At 43.8% G+C, this 19,654-nt stretch overlaps 1 protein-coding gene across 14 annotated transcripts in view; it reads left to right on the top strand.

Annotated features, from left to right (window-relative positions):
• FHOD3 (formin homology 2 domain containing 3) overlaps window positions 1-19,654 on the top strand; it is a 471,816-nt gene that overhangs the window by 273,136 nt on the left and 179,026 nt on the right. For all 14 annotated transcript variants that reach the window (XM_058692315.1, XM_058692316.1, XM_058692314.1 and 11 more), the window contains one exon: window positions 4,031-4,125. In XM_058692315.1, the coding sequence (XP_058548298.1) occupies window positions 4,031-4,125 (95 nt within the window). The remainder of the gene's footprint in view (window positions 1-4,030; window positions 4,126-19,654) is intronic.

Genomic DNA, 19,654 nt, shown 5'->3' with positions numbered 1-19,654 from the left:
CCAGAGTAAATTCCACAGCAGCAGAACAGCAAGTGCCCTGAGCACTCTGTTTTCAGACCTGGGCTGTTACCCACTCCTCCGTTCTGACATCCTCATCTTCCTCATTCTTTTTGAAAATGCAAATCACTGATTTTCGTGCCTCCCGCAACCCAGGCCATCTACTCTTTCTTTCTCTGTGAGTTCTATTCATCCGCCCACATTTAGGTTGGTGGGTTTTTGTGGTTGAATCAGAGCAGCGTTAACCCACTTCAATCCATTTAGCGCCCTCTTGTGTCTGCGGTGGATTTTACAGCAAGCAGTGCTTCCGCATTAGGGCTGGGATACAAAAGATCTAGTGGGAAAGCTTCTGAGGATCAAAATGTGATAAATTGGTGTGATCAGAAACTTGAATTCCCTTAGACGTGAACTTTCTGGTGAGTTGCCTCCATGTGATTTGTCAATAAGAATAGAATCTTGGAGGGAAGCCGCTGACAGAAAACTTACAGAAATTCAAGTTGGCTTTTAAATCTCATTTTGCTACCTTCTTTGGTAGTAGGGCCTTGGCCTTTGGGCTTCCTGCATTGTGGGTGGCCCTGAGCTGTTAGGGTGAAAATCTTCATTCCTAGCTTTTCAGCCTTAGAGGCACGGTCCTCTTTAGGGGTGCATCTCTCCAAAGGGTAGAGGGTAGATTGCTTCCCCCGTGCCTTTAGGCTAATTTAGAAGAAAGTATTAAAATCTGCCGGAGGATTTGCTTCAACAGTGAAGTAGAATAGGAAGAGGACAGTGGCACACGCTTCCCTTCCCTGGAGATTTGCCAGTTTGTTTTGGGTGGGAGAGGAGGAAAGAAAGGGGGAAAGGGAAAAAATGGGGGTAGAATGTGCTGAATTCTCAGCGTTATTCCTTGAAAGTGTGGGCTGTAACTTTCTGAAGGAGGGAGGTATATGGAGAGGGATGGGCTAGGAAATAAATTCTAAAAACCAAGAAAAACACCGGACACTTTCTATTAAACAATCATATTTTGTTCTTGTCTATTTATTTACTTTTCTATTACAGATGTAATAGATGTCCATAGTGGGAAATACAAAAGGGAAAAAAACATATCCAAAGAACATATACCAATCATAAGTTTAATATTTCATGTATTTTCCTTCCCTTCTATGCATGAAGATTTGACTGTTTTGTTGAATTAGGTCATGTTTATAATTTTTTACTTTTTAATTATTTTATCAGAAGCATTTAATGGGTTAGGACATAACCTATTCAGTCATTAACTGGAGCTGAGTTCTAAAACTATGATAGATATTTAGGTCTTAGTTAATATTTCATTTTACTTTAGTACTGTTTATGTAGAGAGAACAGAGGAGGGGCAGAGAGGGCGGGGGGGGGGGGGGGGGAGAATACCAATCAGGCTGCCCGCTCAGCACAGAGCCAGTGCAGGGCTTGACCTCAATAATGGCGAGATCATGACCTGAGCTGAAATCAGGAATTGGGATGCTCAACTGACTGAGCTGCCCAAGTGTCCCAGGTATTAGTTAATATTTTAATAGAGGTGACACTTCAGTGACTGTCTTCACTGCTGCTTTATTATTATTATTATTATTTTTTAACTTAAGGGTTTTTTTCTTAGTACAGATGCCTGAAATCACCATGATGGGGAAGAGCTCAGAGAGCACTTTAAGGCTCTCAGTACTGACATAAAGGAGCCCACCTACCCTGCCTACCCTGGCTGGAGGTGGCCTCCGCCCCTTGGTATCAATGGTTTGTTTGTTTTGTTTTGTTTTTTAATGTCTGTTTATTTTTGAAGTAGAGAGAGAGAGCACAAGCAGGGGAGGGGTAGAGAGAGAGGGAGACACAGAATCCGAAGCAGGCTCCAGGCTCTGAGCTATCAGCACAGAGCTGACGGGAGGCTCGAACCCACAAACCGTGAGATCATGACCTGAGCCAAAGTCGGTCATTTAACTGACTGAGCCACCCAGGCCCCCCTGGTATCAATGGGGTTTGTAGAGTAGTTCCTGCACTTTCAAGAGCCTTGTGTTTTTTTCCCCTCTGTTAAATGGGAGTAACATTTCAAGTGCCCCCTTAGAGCTTGGCACACAGTGGGCATTAAATGAAATTATTTTAAAGCAATGACAGCACTGAGTAGCTTTATTACAGGATTTGTATCAGTTTGCCTTGCCACCTGTAATGTGTGAGGTTACTTGTTGAACCTCTTAAGCATTTGATACCTAATTATTTCTTTTAAAAAAATACCTCTGCTGATTTAACAGAAAACGCTACCTCATTATCTTTTTAATTTTTTTATTATAGTGATGATGGACAAATTGGTGTGTTATTGTAGAATAGCTTGTTGTCTGTCTTACGAAATGCTTTTGACTTTTTTCTCTTGGCATTTAGTATTTTCTTAGAAATTTGTATGAATTGTGTATACAGTAAATCATCTAAGCTTTATCATACTATCATATGGCTGTTTATTATTTCTTTACCTTAAACTTTGATTTTCTTTGTATGTTACATACACCTTTCTCATGAAGATGATAAAGTGGTCGTAATTGTGATCTCTTCATTGTAAATTCTGTAGATGAATTTTTAATCAGGTCTATATTTCTTGCAAAGAATGACAGTATTATATATTCATTTCCAAACTTCCTACCTCTCATTAATTCTCATGTCTTTTAAATTTTGCCTGAAATTCTATAATAGGGCTAAATAATCATGGGGCTTAGTGGGCACCATCTTTTAATTTTCCTGATTTTAACAGGAGTGTCTCCAGTGTTGCACCAATAAGTAGAATATTAATCAGTTATTTTCACAAATGTAGTGTTTATTGTGCCAAGCATATATTCAGTTTTTTGAAAATTTGAGTTTTTGCATGTTTAAGAGCATCCTTTTTCTCACAGCAATTGTGTGTTTTTGTTATTTGATCTTTTGTTGGCTAAGAAAGTAAGTATTTTCTAACATCACACATATATTTCTATGCTTGGAATTAGTGTATGTTCACTATTTCATGCTTTACTCTTTTCATTCAGCGCCATTTTCCTACAACCTACATATAAACATGTGTATGTGTGCACGTATAATGAATAAAAGAAAATATATCTGTGTGTTAAGAATGATTATCCTTGAATTATGGTGGCATTATTGAATTATTTTCACTTCACTCTTCCGTATTTTCCACTTTTCTAAAATGATATGTCCTGTGACCACGAAAAAAAGTGTTGCCTGCAAATGTTAATCCTTTGCCAATTAATGATGGGTGAAAGGATTTAGGAGGTCACCGTGATCTAAGAAAGCCTATTTATGTCATGTATGTAACTTACTTGTTCATTATCTAGAATCCCAAGTGATTTTGATATTAAGGGAACTGAAAAATTAGAGTTAATACTTTTTTTTTTTACAAGGCAGTAATATGGCCTATCTTTTCTTTCTGGTGAAAAATGATAATATGCAGTGACTGTCTTTTCCTTAACTAAGAATTTGGGGCTTGGTGTCTGAAAAATTATTTTTTTCATGCTTTCTGACATTTAAAAGAATCTGAACAGTCTTTCAAAGGAATTACAAATAATAAAATACGTATTTATCTCTTATCTAAAGGATTAAAATGATAATCAGGAGGGTTGCATAGCACCTGAGACCTGCCAGGTTGCTTTTAAAAACTTGATTTTTCCTCTTGGACCCAGTGGGAGGCCACAATCCAGACACCGTCCCGGGGGTATGGCTGCCCCGTCTGGGACTGCACACAGATATAGAAACATAAAAGCATGCATTTATGCATCAAGACACACAGAAACAACAATCACTGTATTTGGTACCTTAATTGCATCTTCCAGACACCAGGAATAGCCCTTGCTTCCTCTGCCATGGTCAAGACTTTCTCTCTGAGATGAGATTTAGCTAATTTCAGAAGAGCTCAGGAAATCTCTTCAGATTCAGTTTGTAACACACCGTGTACTTAAAATATGAAAATCTCAACCGACATTATGATCACTGAAGATTGCATATACATGTAAAACCATAACTTCTCCTCCCTTTTCTCTTCTCTTCTCTTCTGTAGCTTTGGGCCAGATTATGTTGTATGTGGATGGGATGAATGGAGTAATAAACCACAATGAAACCATTCAGTGGCTGTACACTCTCATTGGGTCAAAGGTAAGAGAAGGTTATGGTCGAACTTTTAATTCAGTTTGCATATCATATACCTTTCTTTTTGTTTTCTCTGAGATGGCCTTGTGGAAAGAAATTCTATTTAGCTTGGTTCCAGCCTTGTAACAGTAGAAGTGAGGATGACTATTTTACAGATTTTAAAATACCTTCAAATTGCAAAAAGTTTATGAATTTTTAATGCATTTTATGTTCTCTTCTTTCAAGCTTTAATCAGATGCTCTTGGCACCTCTAGTTTTTAATGTTTAATTTAAAAATTGTGCTAGAGATATAGTATCAATCTTATCTGTTTCATTTCATGTTCATTTATGTTCAGTTACATAAGGACATATGTGTGTGTTGTGCATATGTATGTGCATATTCTTCTGTGTAGTTGAAGGAATTTGAGACCACCTTTCAACTCTACCATCAGTTATAAAAGTAGCAGTTAGTAAAGATTGACCAGGCCCCAGGCACCATAGTAGGTGTTTTATAAGCACTATCTCCTTTAATCCGTGATGAGATAAATGAGACCGTGATGAGATAAATAACATCATCCCCATTTTGTAGTTGAGAAAAAGAGTGCTTAGTTGGGAGAATCCTCTGATTTCCCCCATGGATCTTGGCACGTGATAACCTGATCCATCCAGGACTTGGCTGTGAGCCCCACACTCGGGAAGTGCCCCAACAAGCCAGACCTACCCCGTCACTTGAGCTGGGCAAGGCTCTGACGTGGTCCTCCCTGCATCCTCAGGTGGCCGTTTGGAGGGGGGATTGAGGAAGAGTAAGAAGGGATCCTGTCCTGAGTAGGTGCAAGTGGATCAGGCTGGAGTGTGGTCAGCTTTTGGGGCGAGGGTGGGGTGGGGCAGCATGGAGGAGATGAAATTGACTATAGTGGGCAACAGGGTCAGGCAGAGGGGCAACTAGAGGGCCTGCATGGGGCAACTAGAGGACTTGCACAGGTCACAGAATCAACATAATGTTCTGGGGGGGGGGGTCTCTGGAGAGCACGTGGTCGGCCTAAACGGCTCCCATCCCTGTCCTCACTGCCACCGCCACTCTGGCGAGCCACTCAAGGCTGGTGTGCGCCAGCGACGAGCTCATGGTGGTGTCTTATCCCTTGGCCTGTGACCTCTCCTGTTACCTGCTTCCCAAAGACTCTGCTGTGCTTCAGGAACACTCAGCCCTGATTTGACTTTGTGTCGAGAACAGATTCCATTTGAGGTTTATCGTCCTTACAGACTATCGTCCTGGTGATGGTGCCCTTGTGTTGTGAGAAGGGCCTTTTCTCTGTGGATGGCACCGATACGCAGGACTCGTTGCATCCCAGATCCTTGGTTGACCCTTACATCTCCTTCTCAGTTTTCCTTTTTCTCATATTATTGATGATCGATTTTTTTCCCCATTTCATAATAGAAATAGCCATGGTTTCTCTCAGAAGACTAATAATTTTTTCTCCTCTCTCTCTCTCTCTCTCTCTCTCTCTCTTGTTTTTGGTTTTGTTTTCTATGGAAAATGGAAATGAATCTATTTACAAACTGCTGTAGGTGACCTTAGATGCTGAATGAAATGCTGGCTTTACTAGGTTGATTTAGCCAGGCTGAGGGAAGATTTATATCTCATATCCTGTTTCAGTGTTTTCTGTTTTTTTCCTTATGCTGGGAATCCTCCCCAAGCTTCATGTTCATTTGGAAACTGCTCCCTTCCCAAGGCTCCCTGGATGGTCTCGAAGACCCCACAATCTAGGGAGATGGGAGGAGATTCTGTGATAGAAATGGACTTTTGGGGGGCGCCTGGGTGGCGCAGTCGGTTAAGCGTCCGACTTCAGCCAGGTCACGATCTCGCGGTCCGTGAGTTCGAGCCCCGCGTCAGGCTCTGGGCCGATGGCTCGGAGCCTGGAGCCTGTTTCCGATTCTGTGTCTCCCTCTCTCTCTGCCCCTCCCCCGTTCATGCTCTGTCTCTCTCTGTCCCAAAAATAAATAAAAAACGTTGAAAAAAAAATTAAAAAAAAAAAAAAGAAATGGACTTTTGGTACATGTTAGAGACAAATAAATCTTTATAGCTTTATTTATAGTCATGATAAAACACCAATAGCCAGCTCTATTTCTAAAAAGAAATAAAACTTAACATACTTACAGTAGGAAAAGTGACCATCTTTTAGCTCATCAGCAAGGAGGGCATAGAGCAAAGGCAAGATCTAGGTGGTGGGTCGGGAGAAAAGAAGCGAGGATACAGAGGGAATGTCACGGAGGGAAGACAGGGAGATGGAGAAAAGTGAGAGGAGAGATCCCAGGAGAGGAAAAGAAAAAGGGGACAAGAGAAAGAGGAAACAGGCCCAACAGTGATCATTTCTCTGCTCAGTAGATGGGAGGAGTACTCAATCTTTGGTATTGCAACACCATGCTGTTGATTTTGCTTTGGAATCATTCTTTTAAGAAAAGCAAATGAAAGGAACCTCCTTCTTGCATTTCTGTGTAACATGGAGAAATCCTAAAATTAGAAGCCTTCAAGAATAAGTTTGTAGGAATTATGCTTTTCCAGCCTCCTTTCACATAGTGTTCGTGACCCTGGGCATCTCTCCCCGAGGCCTCTGTCTGAGGTGGAGTGTTCTCCTCCTCCCCAGCCACATGGGGCATCGGCACTGGATCGGTGCTGGTTTTTTCTCCATCTTTGATTTTGCAAAGGAGGGTCCATAGTAGTCTCCAGTTCCTGTGCTCAGCACTGAGCCGGTCACTATGAAGACAAGAAAATAGAGCCCATGGTCAGCCTGAGCCTTGGAACTTACAGTGTTGTTAGAAGGGGGACCATGGGTGACTCGCAGCCTATATCCACCCGCTGTGATGTCAGCTAAAGGACTCGCTCTGTTCTGCAGGGTGTGCTCAGTTCCAGGCTGGTGGCTGAAAGTCAGCAGTGGGAGCAGCCAGCAGATTGATTTTCAGTGTAATTCTGATGAGATCACCTCTTATTTGCAAAACCAGTAATGGAGGCCCCTGACATCCTCCTTACCCCCAGGTCTAGATAGTAAGGTATCTGCAAGAAACATGGGTGCACAGACCTGAGACCTTTAGGTTTGGGGAAGGAAGCCTCTGTCCCCTCCTTACACATAGGTTTTCCAAGTTCAAATTAAGAAATCTGGAAAGCCAGCGGTCCTAGGGCTTTCTTTTGACTAAGAGTCTGATTTCTCAGAACCTAAAAGGTTTACCTTGAGTTCGTATTGTTTTGGCCTTAAACAGGAATGGAGCTGATAAATGACATCTTGGGTTAGAGAAAACTTGTCCTTCTGTTTTCATAATTGTTCGTTTTCCTTCCATGAAAGGCAACAAGATGTGATTTTGCAGCCTGCCAGAGGGTCATTATGCAATGCATATTTGCAGATATTTGAGACTCATAGCCAGAGGAGAAAATTATGCATTTGCAGCCAAATAATTACTTTTTAAAAAGAAAGAAAAGAAAGTGTTTTCAATAAAGTGTTTCATTTTATTTACAAAAGCCCGTCTTTAAACTCCACAGTCAGAGGTAGGGAGAAGATGCCCATCTCTTGACTTCTCACACAGTATGGAATTTTTTCTCTTCATACATCTGAAGTCCAATAAATTGGGGTGAAATGATTCAGCTTGTACAGCATGGCCTTTCGTCGCTCTAACACAGAAAGTCTGTCTCTCTTTATAGATCTCCTTCTGGCCTATGGGGGAGGCCCAGGGTCCCCCACCTCCTTGTGGGTTCTCCAGGGATGCCTCTTGTTGTAGTCATGGAATCTTCCCTCTCTGGATGGCTGTCCACCTTGGCTCAGCCTGCTCTCTCTTTTTCTGCCCCTACCTCCACGGAATCTAATTTTTTTCAGCTGTGCCCCAGGTTGCTGATCACGGATCTCTGGACTTCCCTTTTGATGGTTTGGAGGTAGGCATGCTCGCACAGTAGCAAAGCTGTGAGGTGGTGACACCTGGTCGCAAGTTGCAGGGGAAACCGAATAATGGAGATATGGGGACATCTTGAGGAATAGCTTCCTCGGTTTGGGTTTCTGGATATAGATAAGTAAAAGCAAAGATAGGGTCACAGCTTTGAATTGGAGTGGCCAGGAATCTGGCATTGCCTCTGGTAGGAATAGAGAAGTTGGACATTGAGATTCATTGGCAGGAGAGGTTTGACATACTGTTTTTTTGTTTTTTTGGGTTTTTTTTAATGCTTATTTCTGAGAGAGAGAGAGAGAGAGAGAGAGAGAGAGAGAGAGAGAGAGAGAGACACCGAGTGAACAGGGGAGGGGCAGAGAGAGGCGGAGACACAGAATCTGAAGCAGGCTCCAGGCTCTGGGCTGTCAGCACAGAGCCTGACTTGGGGCTCGAACTCACGAACTGTGAGATCATGACCTGAGCTGAAGTCGGACGCTCAAGCAACTGAGCCATCCAGGCACCTGACATTGCTGGTTTTGAGGTGAAGGCAGTGTCCACAAGGGCAGCTAAGCTGGTTCCTCCATAGTGCCATTTGCTCCAGGAGGAGGGGAGGAGATTGAGTGCACCCTTTGGACTCAAGCCCATGGCATGGCATCTGATCCATCAGATGCCCCACATATGAGTGAGATCTGAAGCTCTTTTTGAGTTATGTAACATAACATGGAATCCTGGCCTTGAAGAAATGGTGAAGTCTTGTTAAAGATGTTACTGATGTTCACCAGCCACATTCCTGATACTTCTAGAGGCAGAGGGAGTGTTACTGTTGGGCCCTGGAATTGGTGGGAAGCCTTCCTTCCTGGGACCCGCGTCCACCTCTCTGATGTTAAACAGACCACACCTCCAACTGCAAAGTGGTGCAGCCACTCTGGAAAACAATATGGAAGTTCCTCAAAAAATTAAAAATAGACCTACCCTACAACCCAGCAGTTGCACTACTAGGTATTTATTGAATGGATACAGGTGTGCTGTTTCGAAGGGACACATGCATCCCAGTGTTTACAGAAGCACTATCAACAATAGCCAAAGTAGGGAAAGAGCCCAAATTGTCCATCGATGCATGAATGGATAAAGAAGATGTGGTGTGTGTATACACACACACACACACACACACACACACACACACACACACACAATGGAGTATTACTTGGCAATCAAAAAGAATGAAATCTTGCCATTCACAACTATGTGGATGGAACTAGAGGGTATTATGCTAAGTGAAATTACAGAAAGACAAAAATCATATGACTTCACTCATATGAGGACTTTAGGATACAAAACAGATGAACACAAGGGAAGGGAAGCAAAAATAATATAAAAACAGGGAGAGGGATGAAACATAACAGACTCATAAATATGGAGAACAACCAGAGGGTTACTGGAGGGGTTGTGGGGGGGGGGCTAAATGGGCGAGGGGCATTAATGAATCTGCTCCTGAAATCGTTGCACTAGATGTTAACTCACTTGGATGTAAATTAAAAAAAAAAAAAAACGAACAAAAAAACCCGCCTCCTTGTGGGTTTTCCAGGGATGCCTCTTGTTGCGTTAAACAAACACCATGCACTGCTTTCTGGAGCAACACAATGTCACTTCCTCCCTGGAAACTCTTTGAGTATTTAAAGGCAGTTAGCATGTCACCCTGTCCAAGCTCAGCTTGATTGTTTCCACAGATAGTCGTTGGTGACATAATTTGCAGTTCCTCATCATACTGGATATAGCATCCTTCTTCTACACATCCCACTTTTGATTGATTAGGCTTTTCACCGGCAGCCCTGGGTGCTAGCTCAAATTAGACTGATAATGCCCTAAACTTCCCAGGGTTTTTGTTTTTGATATGCCAGCTTCTTCCATTCTGCATCTCCGTGATTGACTTACACCTAGATGCCGAGCTTTGCATTTTTTCCCCGTTGGTATCATCAGAGTTCCAGCCTTAAGATGATTTTGCATTTTGCTTTGGCTATTCATCATGTTAACTGTTAATCCTAGGGTTTTTGTTTTTGTTTAAAAAAATTTTTTTAGTTTATTTTTGAGAGAGAGAGAGCGAGCAAGAGAACGAGGAGGGGAGAGGCAGAGAGAGAGGGAGACACAGAATCTGAAGCAGGCTCCAGGCTCTGAGCTGTCAGCATAGAGCCCGATGCAGGACTTCAACCCACAAACTGGGAGGTCATGACTTGAGCCAAAGTTGGAACTCGACCAACTGAGCCACCCAGGCGCCCCAGTCCTAGTTTTATTTAACATAAATTTAATGAGCAGAATTTCTCTGCCATTAACCAAAACATCGATATAGCCAAAGAATGCATAAGCCCGTGCAGCTTGCAGGTTGGCACTGATAGTCATTTTTAGACCATTTTAGTGGGAAGGCGCTGAACTCTGATCATCCAGCCTCATTTCTTCATTGAGTTCCAAAGCCAAAGTCAACGTATGCTGCATCTGCTGTTAAGTGCAAATCCCTGAGACCAAATACACTTGTATGATCCTTTGGGTGGATTGCTTTTTCATCTATAGAATGGTTTTAATAAATGATAAAATGGGGATAATAATAGTGAAGAATAGGTAGAACACTGAGCATTGTATCTGCAAACAAGTGTCCAGTGTTGTAAATCAACATCTCTTTTCCCTCACCTCTTTTCCCTCAACCTCCTGTTTAAAGAAGGAGGTGGCCTCAGCTTGCCAGAACCTGCTCACCTGGAAACTGCTGGTCCCAGGTGTCTCTCTCTCTTTTCTAAGTGCTTATGAGACTTTCATCCAGAAAGCCTTTGGAGCATGTTGCCAGAGATCAGTTAGAAGGTTTAATGAAGTGTAGGATATAAATTTTTCAGCTTCATCTATAATCCTTCTTTCTGAAAATTGGGACATGAACTTTGCATTGTGTGAGATGCCTGCATTGTAAATTCTCAGAACGTCACATGTTATGCTCACTTATTCTTAAAAGTATTATGCAGGAGTATATTAATTTATATGCTCAAATGTGAAAAGTAAAATATAGTTGCCATGTTGATAAGCCATTATTTGAATACCTGTTATCCCTCCAATGGAACATCAGATGTGCTATTGTTTGAGGGACATAGTTTTCCAAGATTCTTAATTTCTGCATCTTTGGAGCTTGACATGAAGAAATTGAGATTGTGTACCTTCATTAGAATCATTTTCCCTTCAGCAGGATGCTTGTTAAGATGTTCTTGCATCTGGCTTCTGTCCGGGAAGGGAAAGTTTGGGGCTTTAAAGTGTCGTCTGTGATTGACATCAAAATATGCTTCACATGGTTAAAACTGATTCACTCTCGTTTCCTCTGTTGCATCTTGGGAAGTTTCTGTTGTCTTTGCTCAGCTTGTCTTCGTTAAGTCTTCCTGATGAACTTCGGAAATACATTCTTTATGTCTTTTACAGTGCTTATTATTTCTAGCATTTCCATCTGACTCTTTCTAGTTTCCCTCCACTGAAATTTCTCATTTGTTCATGCACGTTGTCCACCTTTTCCAGCAGAGTTTTTAACATATCGATTGTTGTACATCATAGAGTTCCAAAGTTAAGTTAAATCTGTCTGTTGATTGCTTAGTTTCTTTTTTTTTTTTTTTAAGTTTATTTATTTTTGAGAGAGAGAGAGAGAGAGAGGCGGAGAGAGAATCCCAAGCAGGCTCTGCACAGTCAGTGCAGAGCCTGATGTGGGGCTCAAACTCAAGAAATGTGAGATCATGACCTGAGTCTAAATCAAGAGTTGGATGCTTAACCTACTGAGCCACCCAGGCACCCCTATTGATTGCTTACTTTCTTGAGAGCAGGCATGAGGACTTCGCGTTTGTAAAACTTTGATTTTTTTTTTATGATCATAAGTGTAATATACTCTTTGTATAAAACTTTAGAAATACAAGAAGAGAAAAAAATCACCTGAAATACTTCTATATAGATTCAATGACTAACTTTGTACATTTTCTTCTAATTTTTTAAAACGTTATTACATAGTTAACACTATATTACAAGCATTTTCCTGGGTCATCATACTATTTTAAAAACATGTTAAATGCTTATGTAATAGTTACAGAAATGTACTAAATTCATTGGGCTTTTCTTGTGTTAATCAATTTGTTTGATGCTATAGCATTTAAAGAGCTTTGTTACTAACTTGATGTTAACATGTTTAGTAAATGAGGTTGTGTTTGAATATTTTTCCATGTTTATCGTTGTTCTGTTAGGTAAGAATTTTAAAAATTCTACAAGTTTCGATGGAATGTTTAAGTAATATTTGTGTTAGAGAGATAGGGGACACAAAGGGCTCTCTTCCCCTTAGGGCTGTTGCTGTTCTTCTGGTTATTTGGGTACATATGACTGGAAAACTAATTCTCACCTATATGATCTCTTGGATGTCCATATGAGGATAATCTCAGTGCAAGAAAAAGAAAAAAAAAAAAAGAGAAGACCTAGTTTGACTCATTGTTATTTTATGAAGATGTCAGGGAGAGAGACCAGAGATTCAAGCCAGACCTTACAGGAGCCAGCGTGCCGAGGGGATCTGGTCCAGGAAGGCTCTCCAGCCACAGGACTGGACAGCAGTGTCTTTAATCCACTTTGAGATGATCATCTTCAGGGAGCTGATAGGCGGTAGGAACCATAACTCTAAAGAGGCTTGTGGATAACCTGGAATTGTAGCTTACTAATTTCTGCAACCAAGATCCCCCATGAACAAGAGAAACAGAAGCAGGGGGACTTTGACCCTTCTGCCTTTTTAGGGCATTTGGTCAAGGACTAGCAGCTGTGTTCTAGATTCTGGAGAGACTAGGGATGGGTGGTTCTAAGACAGGAGAATATCTGGGGGTGATGCAGACATCCAAGAGCAGCCCATGTGCTGTTCCTCGGGAAGCAACACTCTGGGAGAGTTGGATGGGCTGGAGAACCGGAGGAAGTGTCAGCTTCTGCGAGCCAGCCTGGGAGTGGCCCTATCAGCTCAGGTTTGCTTTTGCCAGCACTGCTAACCCTGCTCCCCACAGCCTTTCTCCACCGGCCAGCCCTCCTCCACCCACTCTAAGGAGATGGGAGCTGGCTGTGGTGTCCCCTGTCATGTTTCCAGGGCTGATTATTTACTTAGGAAAGCTCTTTAACCTTGATTATAGCTCGTGAGAGAATATTTGTAGCATTTCCCCAAGGCTTATGTGTTTGCACCGGAGGGAAAGATGGGACTCCCCATAGTATAGCAGAAAGAATCAGATTGGCCTTTGTGTTTTCTTTTGACGTCTTTCAGAAATTAGTTGTGTGACAGGTTAGGTAGCCTTCTAGAACATGAGATTTTGCATCTGAGAGTAGGGATGTCACTAACGGGACAAGTATCCAAAGTTGTTGATTTCCCTCCTTCATTTGGCAGATGTTACCAGGGTGTTCTTTAAGGCAGTAGTTTAGTGTGGAGGCTTTGGTATTCCTTAGTTAACAATATCAGTGGATATATGTTCCCTCGTATCAACTAACTCTTCATAATTACATTGAGTATCCTAAGAGAGAGTTAGCAAAGGGGGTGTTTTCTGACCTTGTCCACTTTTATTCATTGTTCTTTAAAGAAACCTCCTGCTAAGCCCCAGAAGTTTATCTCAATAGAAAGAAAATGTTCACTGGTAGCATTTTTTATTATTTTGATATTTAATTACTTCTGAATACTCTGCTGTGTTACATTCTGCAAGATTTCCTCTCCATTAGCTCGTAAACACTTACAGGGTTCCCAGACTCACACTTGGCTACTACATGAATCAAATGTAGTTTGGTTCCCTTTCTGCAAATTCCATCAGGTCATAAGGAGGTCAGCCATCAGGCCTGGAGGCCATAGCACATGGATTTAGTGCAGGTGACTTCCTGTCCAGGCAGAGGCACCAGCCCTGGTCTCTACATGCCTCTCCCTGTGCCAGATACCTACAAAGCCCTGGCCCAGACTTCTGTACTCCCGTAATCTGCCTGGGCCCACACTGTATTTCTGACCAGACCCAGTTCATTTTGCAGGCAGCATCTTAGAAGGGGGCAGATTCAGGGTCAGAGGTATCTGTTGGACTGTTTGATAACCAGTTACAAAGGCTCCAGGGCCCATTCTGAGCTTCTGGCTCAGGGATTCTGAGCTCCTGGCTTAGGGATTCTGAGCTCAAGGATATGTCATTGGGATAAAGTATTTAAGTGTGAAGGACTTAAAAGTATCTTAAGTCACTTGACTCTTTGTTGTTGTTAAAATAGTCCATATATTCAGGGTGCCTGGGTGGCTCAGTTGGTTGGGCATCCGACTTCGCTCAGGTCATGATCTCACACTCTGTGAGTTCGAGCCCCGCATCGGGCTCTGTGCTGACGGCTCAGAGCCTGGAGCCTTCTTCAGATTCTGTGCCTCCCTCTCTGTCTGCCCCTCCCCTGCTCATGCTCTGTCTCTCTCTCAAAAATAAATAATAAAAACATTAAAAAAATTAAAAAAAAACAGCCTGTATATTCTTAGTTCTGGTAACCTGGTAACCAATGTGGCAAAGCTTTATAAGTCAAGTTATCTTACCAATTTCTAATTCAGTTTTAATAACCAGCATCCACTTCCAGAACATGTATCTATGCTTTTTAGTGGAAAATGAAACAAATAGAATGAAGCATGTTTTTCTAACCCCCTTTGTAATTTAAATCCTGAGGTTTGGAAATTGTTTTCTTTTTATGGTTGTTGAATTTTTAGAAGAGTAGGAATTTGGAAATTTTGTTTGGAATACTTTTATTTCTACCTAATAAGCAGCATATTTGACCTTCTAAGTATAGTTCTTGTGTTTCTCTAAGTACAATAAAACACAAAGGGAGTTCGTTTGCTCTAATGTGCAAAATTATTGAGAAACTGGCTTTTATGCCTTTTCCGTACATCTGGTAGTTATATTTTATCTAAAACGCAGCTGCCCGGGTTCTGTACTGGCTGACTCCACACCCTCTCTGTGGGTTGGCCCAGAAAATAAAAAAAAGGGAAAGTCCTATGTCAACAGTATCCTGCCACCCCTCCCCCAGGCCCAGCTTCCTGGCATGGAGGTGACATTGGATCCCCAAGTCGTTTATGGAACCCGGAGGCTCAGTCCCCAGACAGAGGCTTGACCTGACAAATGTTACATCCCTGGGGCAGCTCTGTTCCCCTGAAGGTTCATGGCCTCTATTTTATGCTGAGTAAGAACAGAGTGCAAGATGATGGTTGCAGCTGAAAGTAAACCTTACCCCTGTCGCCCCCAAAGTGTGCTAAATACTTATGAGGAGCACAATTCACAGCTGGCCGCCTGTTCTCATCCTGCCCTTGTAACACAGGGGTTGTCTAGAGTTCTGTTAAAGACTATGATTTAGCTACGTGTTTTAAAGCGATATGAAGCATAGTTTATTATAATGGACAGTGTTAAAATAGAGCACTGGGATCCCCTAGCATGTAATTACAGAAAATGTAGGTAACGTGTAGCTCAAAGGCTGAATCTGGACCCCCGGTGTGCTCCCTCTGTCCCTAAGGGAGTGGGATTATTTGCGGGAGTACGATCCCAAAGGCTGACACACAGCTCTTGTGTTGCACGGAAGCCCACAGGCGGCTGGATCAGCTCCGACCCTGTTCCCCCGACTCTCCCTCCCCACTGTAAACGGCTGTCTTCTGGCAAGTGCTCTCTGTCCTCAGCAGCCTGGCTCTGAGTGCCTGTGCAGATAATGTTCAATCATGTGGTGTGGAGGTATTCTGAGTCTTCTCTCAGCGGTGAGATGACCATGCCCTTGAAGGCAGGGCCATGACTTTCTCACTCCCTCACAGGTGGTGGGCATCTGGAAAGCACTCAACATTGCCAAAGAAGCAGCACAGCATCTTGGGGCAGGAGGGACCTTAAATGGGGTCAGCCCTTCCACCACCATCCGTGTTCTGAATTTCTTCCTTGGTAGCCTTCACGGGTGGCCCCTCTGATCCTCCAGGTGCGCGAGGAACTTGCCCATTTGTCTTACAGCCGCTGCTTTTCAGATGGACTCCTTTTTGCCCTGTACTCATGTAACTGTTTTATGACTGGTTGCTTCACCTTCTCATGTGATTGATGTACCTTCAGAATGAGAATCAATTCTTACTGATATTCCTTCGGTCGTAGACAGATGGGCAAGTGCGTGAGCCTGTGAGTCACTGCATTGGAACGTGTCATTAGAACATGAAGGAGCACGGGGCAGAGCTGAAAATCCAGCAGTTCAGATTGCAGGGACGCCGCCTTGTCCCTTTGAGGGGCTTTCAGTGGCTGAGCCATGCCATGGTGTGTGTGCACGGACACCTGTGTCACCTGTTCCCATCTTCCTCATTCACAGTCCTTGCTCTTGCTGCCATGCTGGGCCTGCCTCTCTTTACCTGTCACCGTCCTGTGGTTCATCCCTTCCCAGTGGATACGGGCTGGCAATCCCCATAGCCATTTCTATTAGGATTGTCCAAGATAAGTGCAGTGGAACCTAGAGTAGATTTTTAAGAGCTTTGAGATGAGCAGCGTGTTTGGACTTGGAGGGATGGGTGTGTGGCCTCCACTGTGGCTGTTCCAAAGCTTTGGAGGGTTTTGACTGCATTCCAGATACTTGTGGGCATCAAATGAAATGATTTCTGGATAAATAAGGGTTGATGTAGAAACCTTTTAAAGTCATGTGCTTTTATTACTTTCAAGTCTCTACAGTAATGCTAATAAGGTATTTCTGGGGAGAAGTCCTGCTGGACGTATTTGGTGATTAGTTAGGACATGCTTGCAATTAGTACCATGCATTTCCATAAATTCACATTCTGCTCTTTTTTCTAAAGTAGTTTAACTATCGAACATGTTTGTTATTAATTTCACAGAGTAAGGCTTCCAAACACACACAAATACACACTTAGGCTCAATAGAAGCCAATTTCATAGAAGCCTAAAATCGTGAATCAGAAGAGTTTGGGATTTTTTTTTTTAAAACACAAATACAATGCCAAAAGAACTCCAAACAGAACCTTTACAGCAAAGGAGAAGTAGACATGAATAGACATGTTGAAACCAATTTAAAAAAAAAAAAAAAGAAGACTTTGCTAGAAAACAGTGGTTTCTTAAAATAAGCTTCATGAGGGAGAGTGGCTAAGGGGTTCTGGGTCCCTGGGACTGTTGGCCAAGATCTTGTGACCACAGAGATGCTCAGGAGGAACACTGATGAGAGGGATGTGAGAGGGCCCCTGCAGGGTGGGGAGTGAGGAGGGCAGCAGCCCAGATCTTGCCCAGGAAGGCACTGAGAAGGCTTAATCTACTTAATAATAGGCCGCCCACTGAGGAAGTCGCCTGGGCTTGCTAGATTTTATTTACTTGAAGAAATGTCTGTAGCTCTAAACATACAAAGATAGCACAGTTCATTATGCCTTGCCTTCCCCTTCTACCCCCAGCCTTGTGGTTGAAAAAAAAAAAACTCAGGAATTCAGTCCGGGAGCAGGGGACTGAATGCAGGACTCAAGTTATGAAAGTAGAAACCCTCTGAAGAGGTCAAAGGCCTCTAAAGAATTCAGTGTTCATTGTGGTAAGGATGTAACGTTGAGAATGGAAGCCAAAAGCACTGCTTGCCCTCCAGACGATTGCGGTGGGTGGATGGGGGGTGGGCAGTATCGCTGAGGACTAGGCTGGTGTGGAGGATAGAAGCCCGGGTCAAGGTGAGTGCTCCACGTGACCTGAGGGGGACTGCATTTGAAGAACAAGCCTCACGTGCAGTCCTGACCAGTCAGCTTTTCCAGGACAGATGACACTTCTGGTGTGTTGCATAAAGCACCTCTGCCGCCAGGTAGCTTACGTCCTGGCTGGGGGCAGTAGAGGAAGGTCAGGTGCATATGTAGCAATTTCAGGTCGTGGCAAAGGATGGGAAGAATATAATGCACCAATGTAAGAGTCACCAAGGAGTCCCTTTGGATGAAGGGGGTTAGGAAGGCATTTCCCATGAGGGGAAATTTTTCATACCTAAAGAATAAAGAAAGGCCAGTCCTGTGGTAACTGATTCCAGGCAGAAAATAGCCAGTGAGAAGGCCTCGAGTCATGAACAAGCTTTAGTAGGTTAAAAACACATCATCACATGACTGCAAAAGGGTAGATGGAGGGAGCACACTGGGCAGGAAAGAGAGTCACAGGTGGACCAAGCTGTAAAGGCTGTGGGAGTGGATTCCGTCCTGAGCTCGGTGGGCAGGGAAGGGAGGGTTGAGAGTGTGGTGGTCACTCCAGCTAAATTTTGTCCATTTGGACATCAGGGGAGGTGGGGACCAGTCTGGAATTACTTTAGAGGCTCTTACAGTGGTCCAGGATGGACAGAGAAGCAGAGAGGTGGATGGATTCAGGGCGGTTCTTGAGGGAAGATCTGACAGCCCTCATGGATGGATCTGCTGTGGGGATGGGGTGAGAGAAGTACAGGGTGACCCCCCACTGGCCACTCACTGGGTGGCAGGGCCTCATGCTACATGGAGAGTGGAGGGAGCAGGCTGGAATGGTTGACGGGATGGAATGAGCACACGTGAGATCAAGGGTTCTCTTTTGGCCACCTGAATTTGAGGAACTTGTTAGCATATGAGGAGCGATGCCAGAGCCCGGGAATTTGGTCAGGACTGGAGTGCAATAGTTAGCATCAGGTCGTAGACAGAATTTAAAGCCAAGAGACTGGAAGGGATCACTTAGAGGGAGTGTATGGAAAGAGAAGGAAAGAATGCAGGAGTGAACTCTGAGGCCTCCCCCCACCTAGAGGTTGGATGCTCTAGAAGGAGCCAGCAAAGGAGTGGCCACTCAGGTAAGAGGCTGAGGTTGGCTGGGGTGAGAGGAAATGGTCCTTGGAGGGAGTGGAGCAATTGTGTCATGTGCTGTTAGGGGTTGAAATGAGCAGAGAAGTAACCATCAGATTGGTCAACATGGAGGCCAGTGGCAACCCTAACAAGGGTAATTTCCAGTATTCACTGGAGTGCACGATGTTCCAAGCTCCTAGTAAGATCTACATGTGTCCCTAGTATGTTGATGTGAGCTCCTTGTTTCTTAGATGCGTGATTTGACCCCATTTCCCCGAGAGAGTTGGTGGGTGAGTTCCTTTAGGAGGAGGTTCTGGGAGGGAATCGAGGCTCAGGGTAGGGAGACTATAGGTGATGAGTTACAGCAGGAGCCCCCAGAGGGTTGGGAGGGAGGTGACCTGGAACCCCCCACCCCCACCAGGCTGCCAGGTAGCCCCCAGGGCCAGCTGATCTTCAGCTGGGAGGTTTGGGAGTTTGGGTGGGCGACCTGTGACCTGTGCGGGGAAGGCCCCTGGGCTGACGGTGCCTCCTCACTAATGCTGTGCCCTGGGCTGAGCAGGACGGGACTTGGTTCAGATTCCCAGTTGCCTCAGCTGAGTGGTGTGGCTTTGGGCAAGTCCTTTAACCTCCTGGGTCCACTTCCTCACCAGAAAAACGAGCAGTGTGATCATCCGTACCTCGCACTGTTCTAGGCTGGATAAAATGAAGCAACCGACCTGGCAAGTGCTATGCTACCTTGTTGGTCGAGAGACCACAGGCTATGGGCTCTGGAGCCAGAGGCCCTGGGTTCAAATTCCAGTTCTGTTTCTGGGTCGGGCAGGATAATTGGTGCCTCCGTTTCCTGCTCTGTGAGGTGAGC

Source organism: Neofelis nebulosa, chromosome 11, assembly GCF_028018385.1.
Source record: "Neofelis nebulosa isolate mNeoNeb1 chromosome 11, mNeoNeb1.pri, whole genome shotgun sequence".
Classification (NCBI taxonomy): Eukaryota; Metazoa; Chordata; class Mammalia; order Carnivora; family Felidae; genus Neofelis; species Neofelis nebulosa.
Note: the sequence above shows the minus strand (reverse complement) of the source record. Positions and strands in the feature narration are given on the sequence as shown.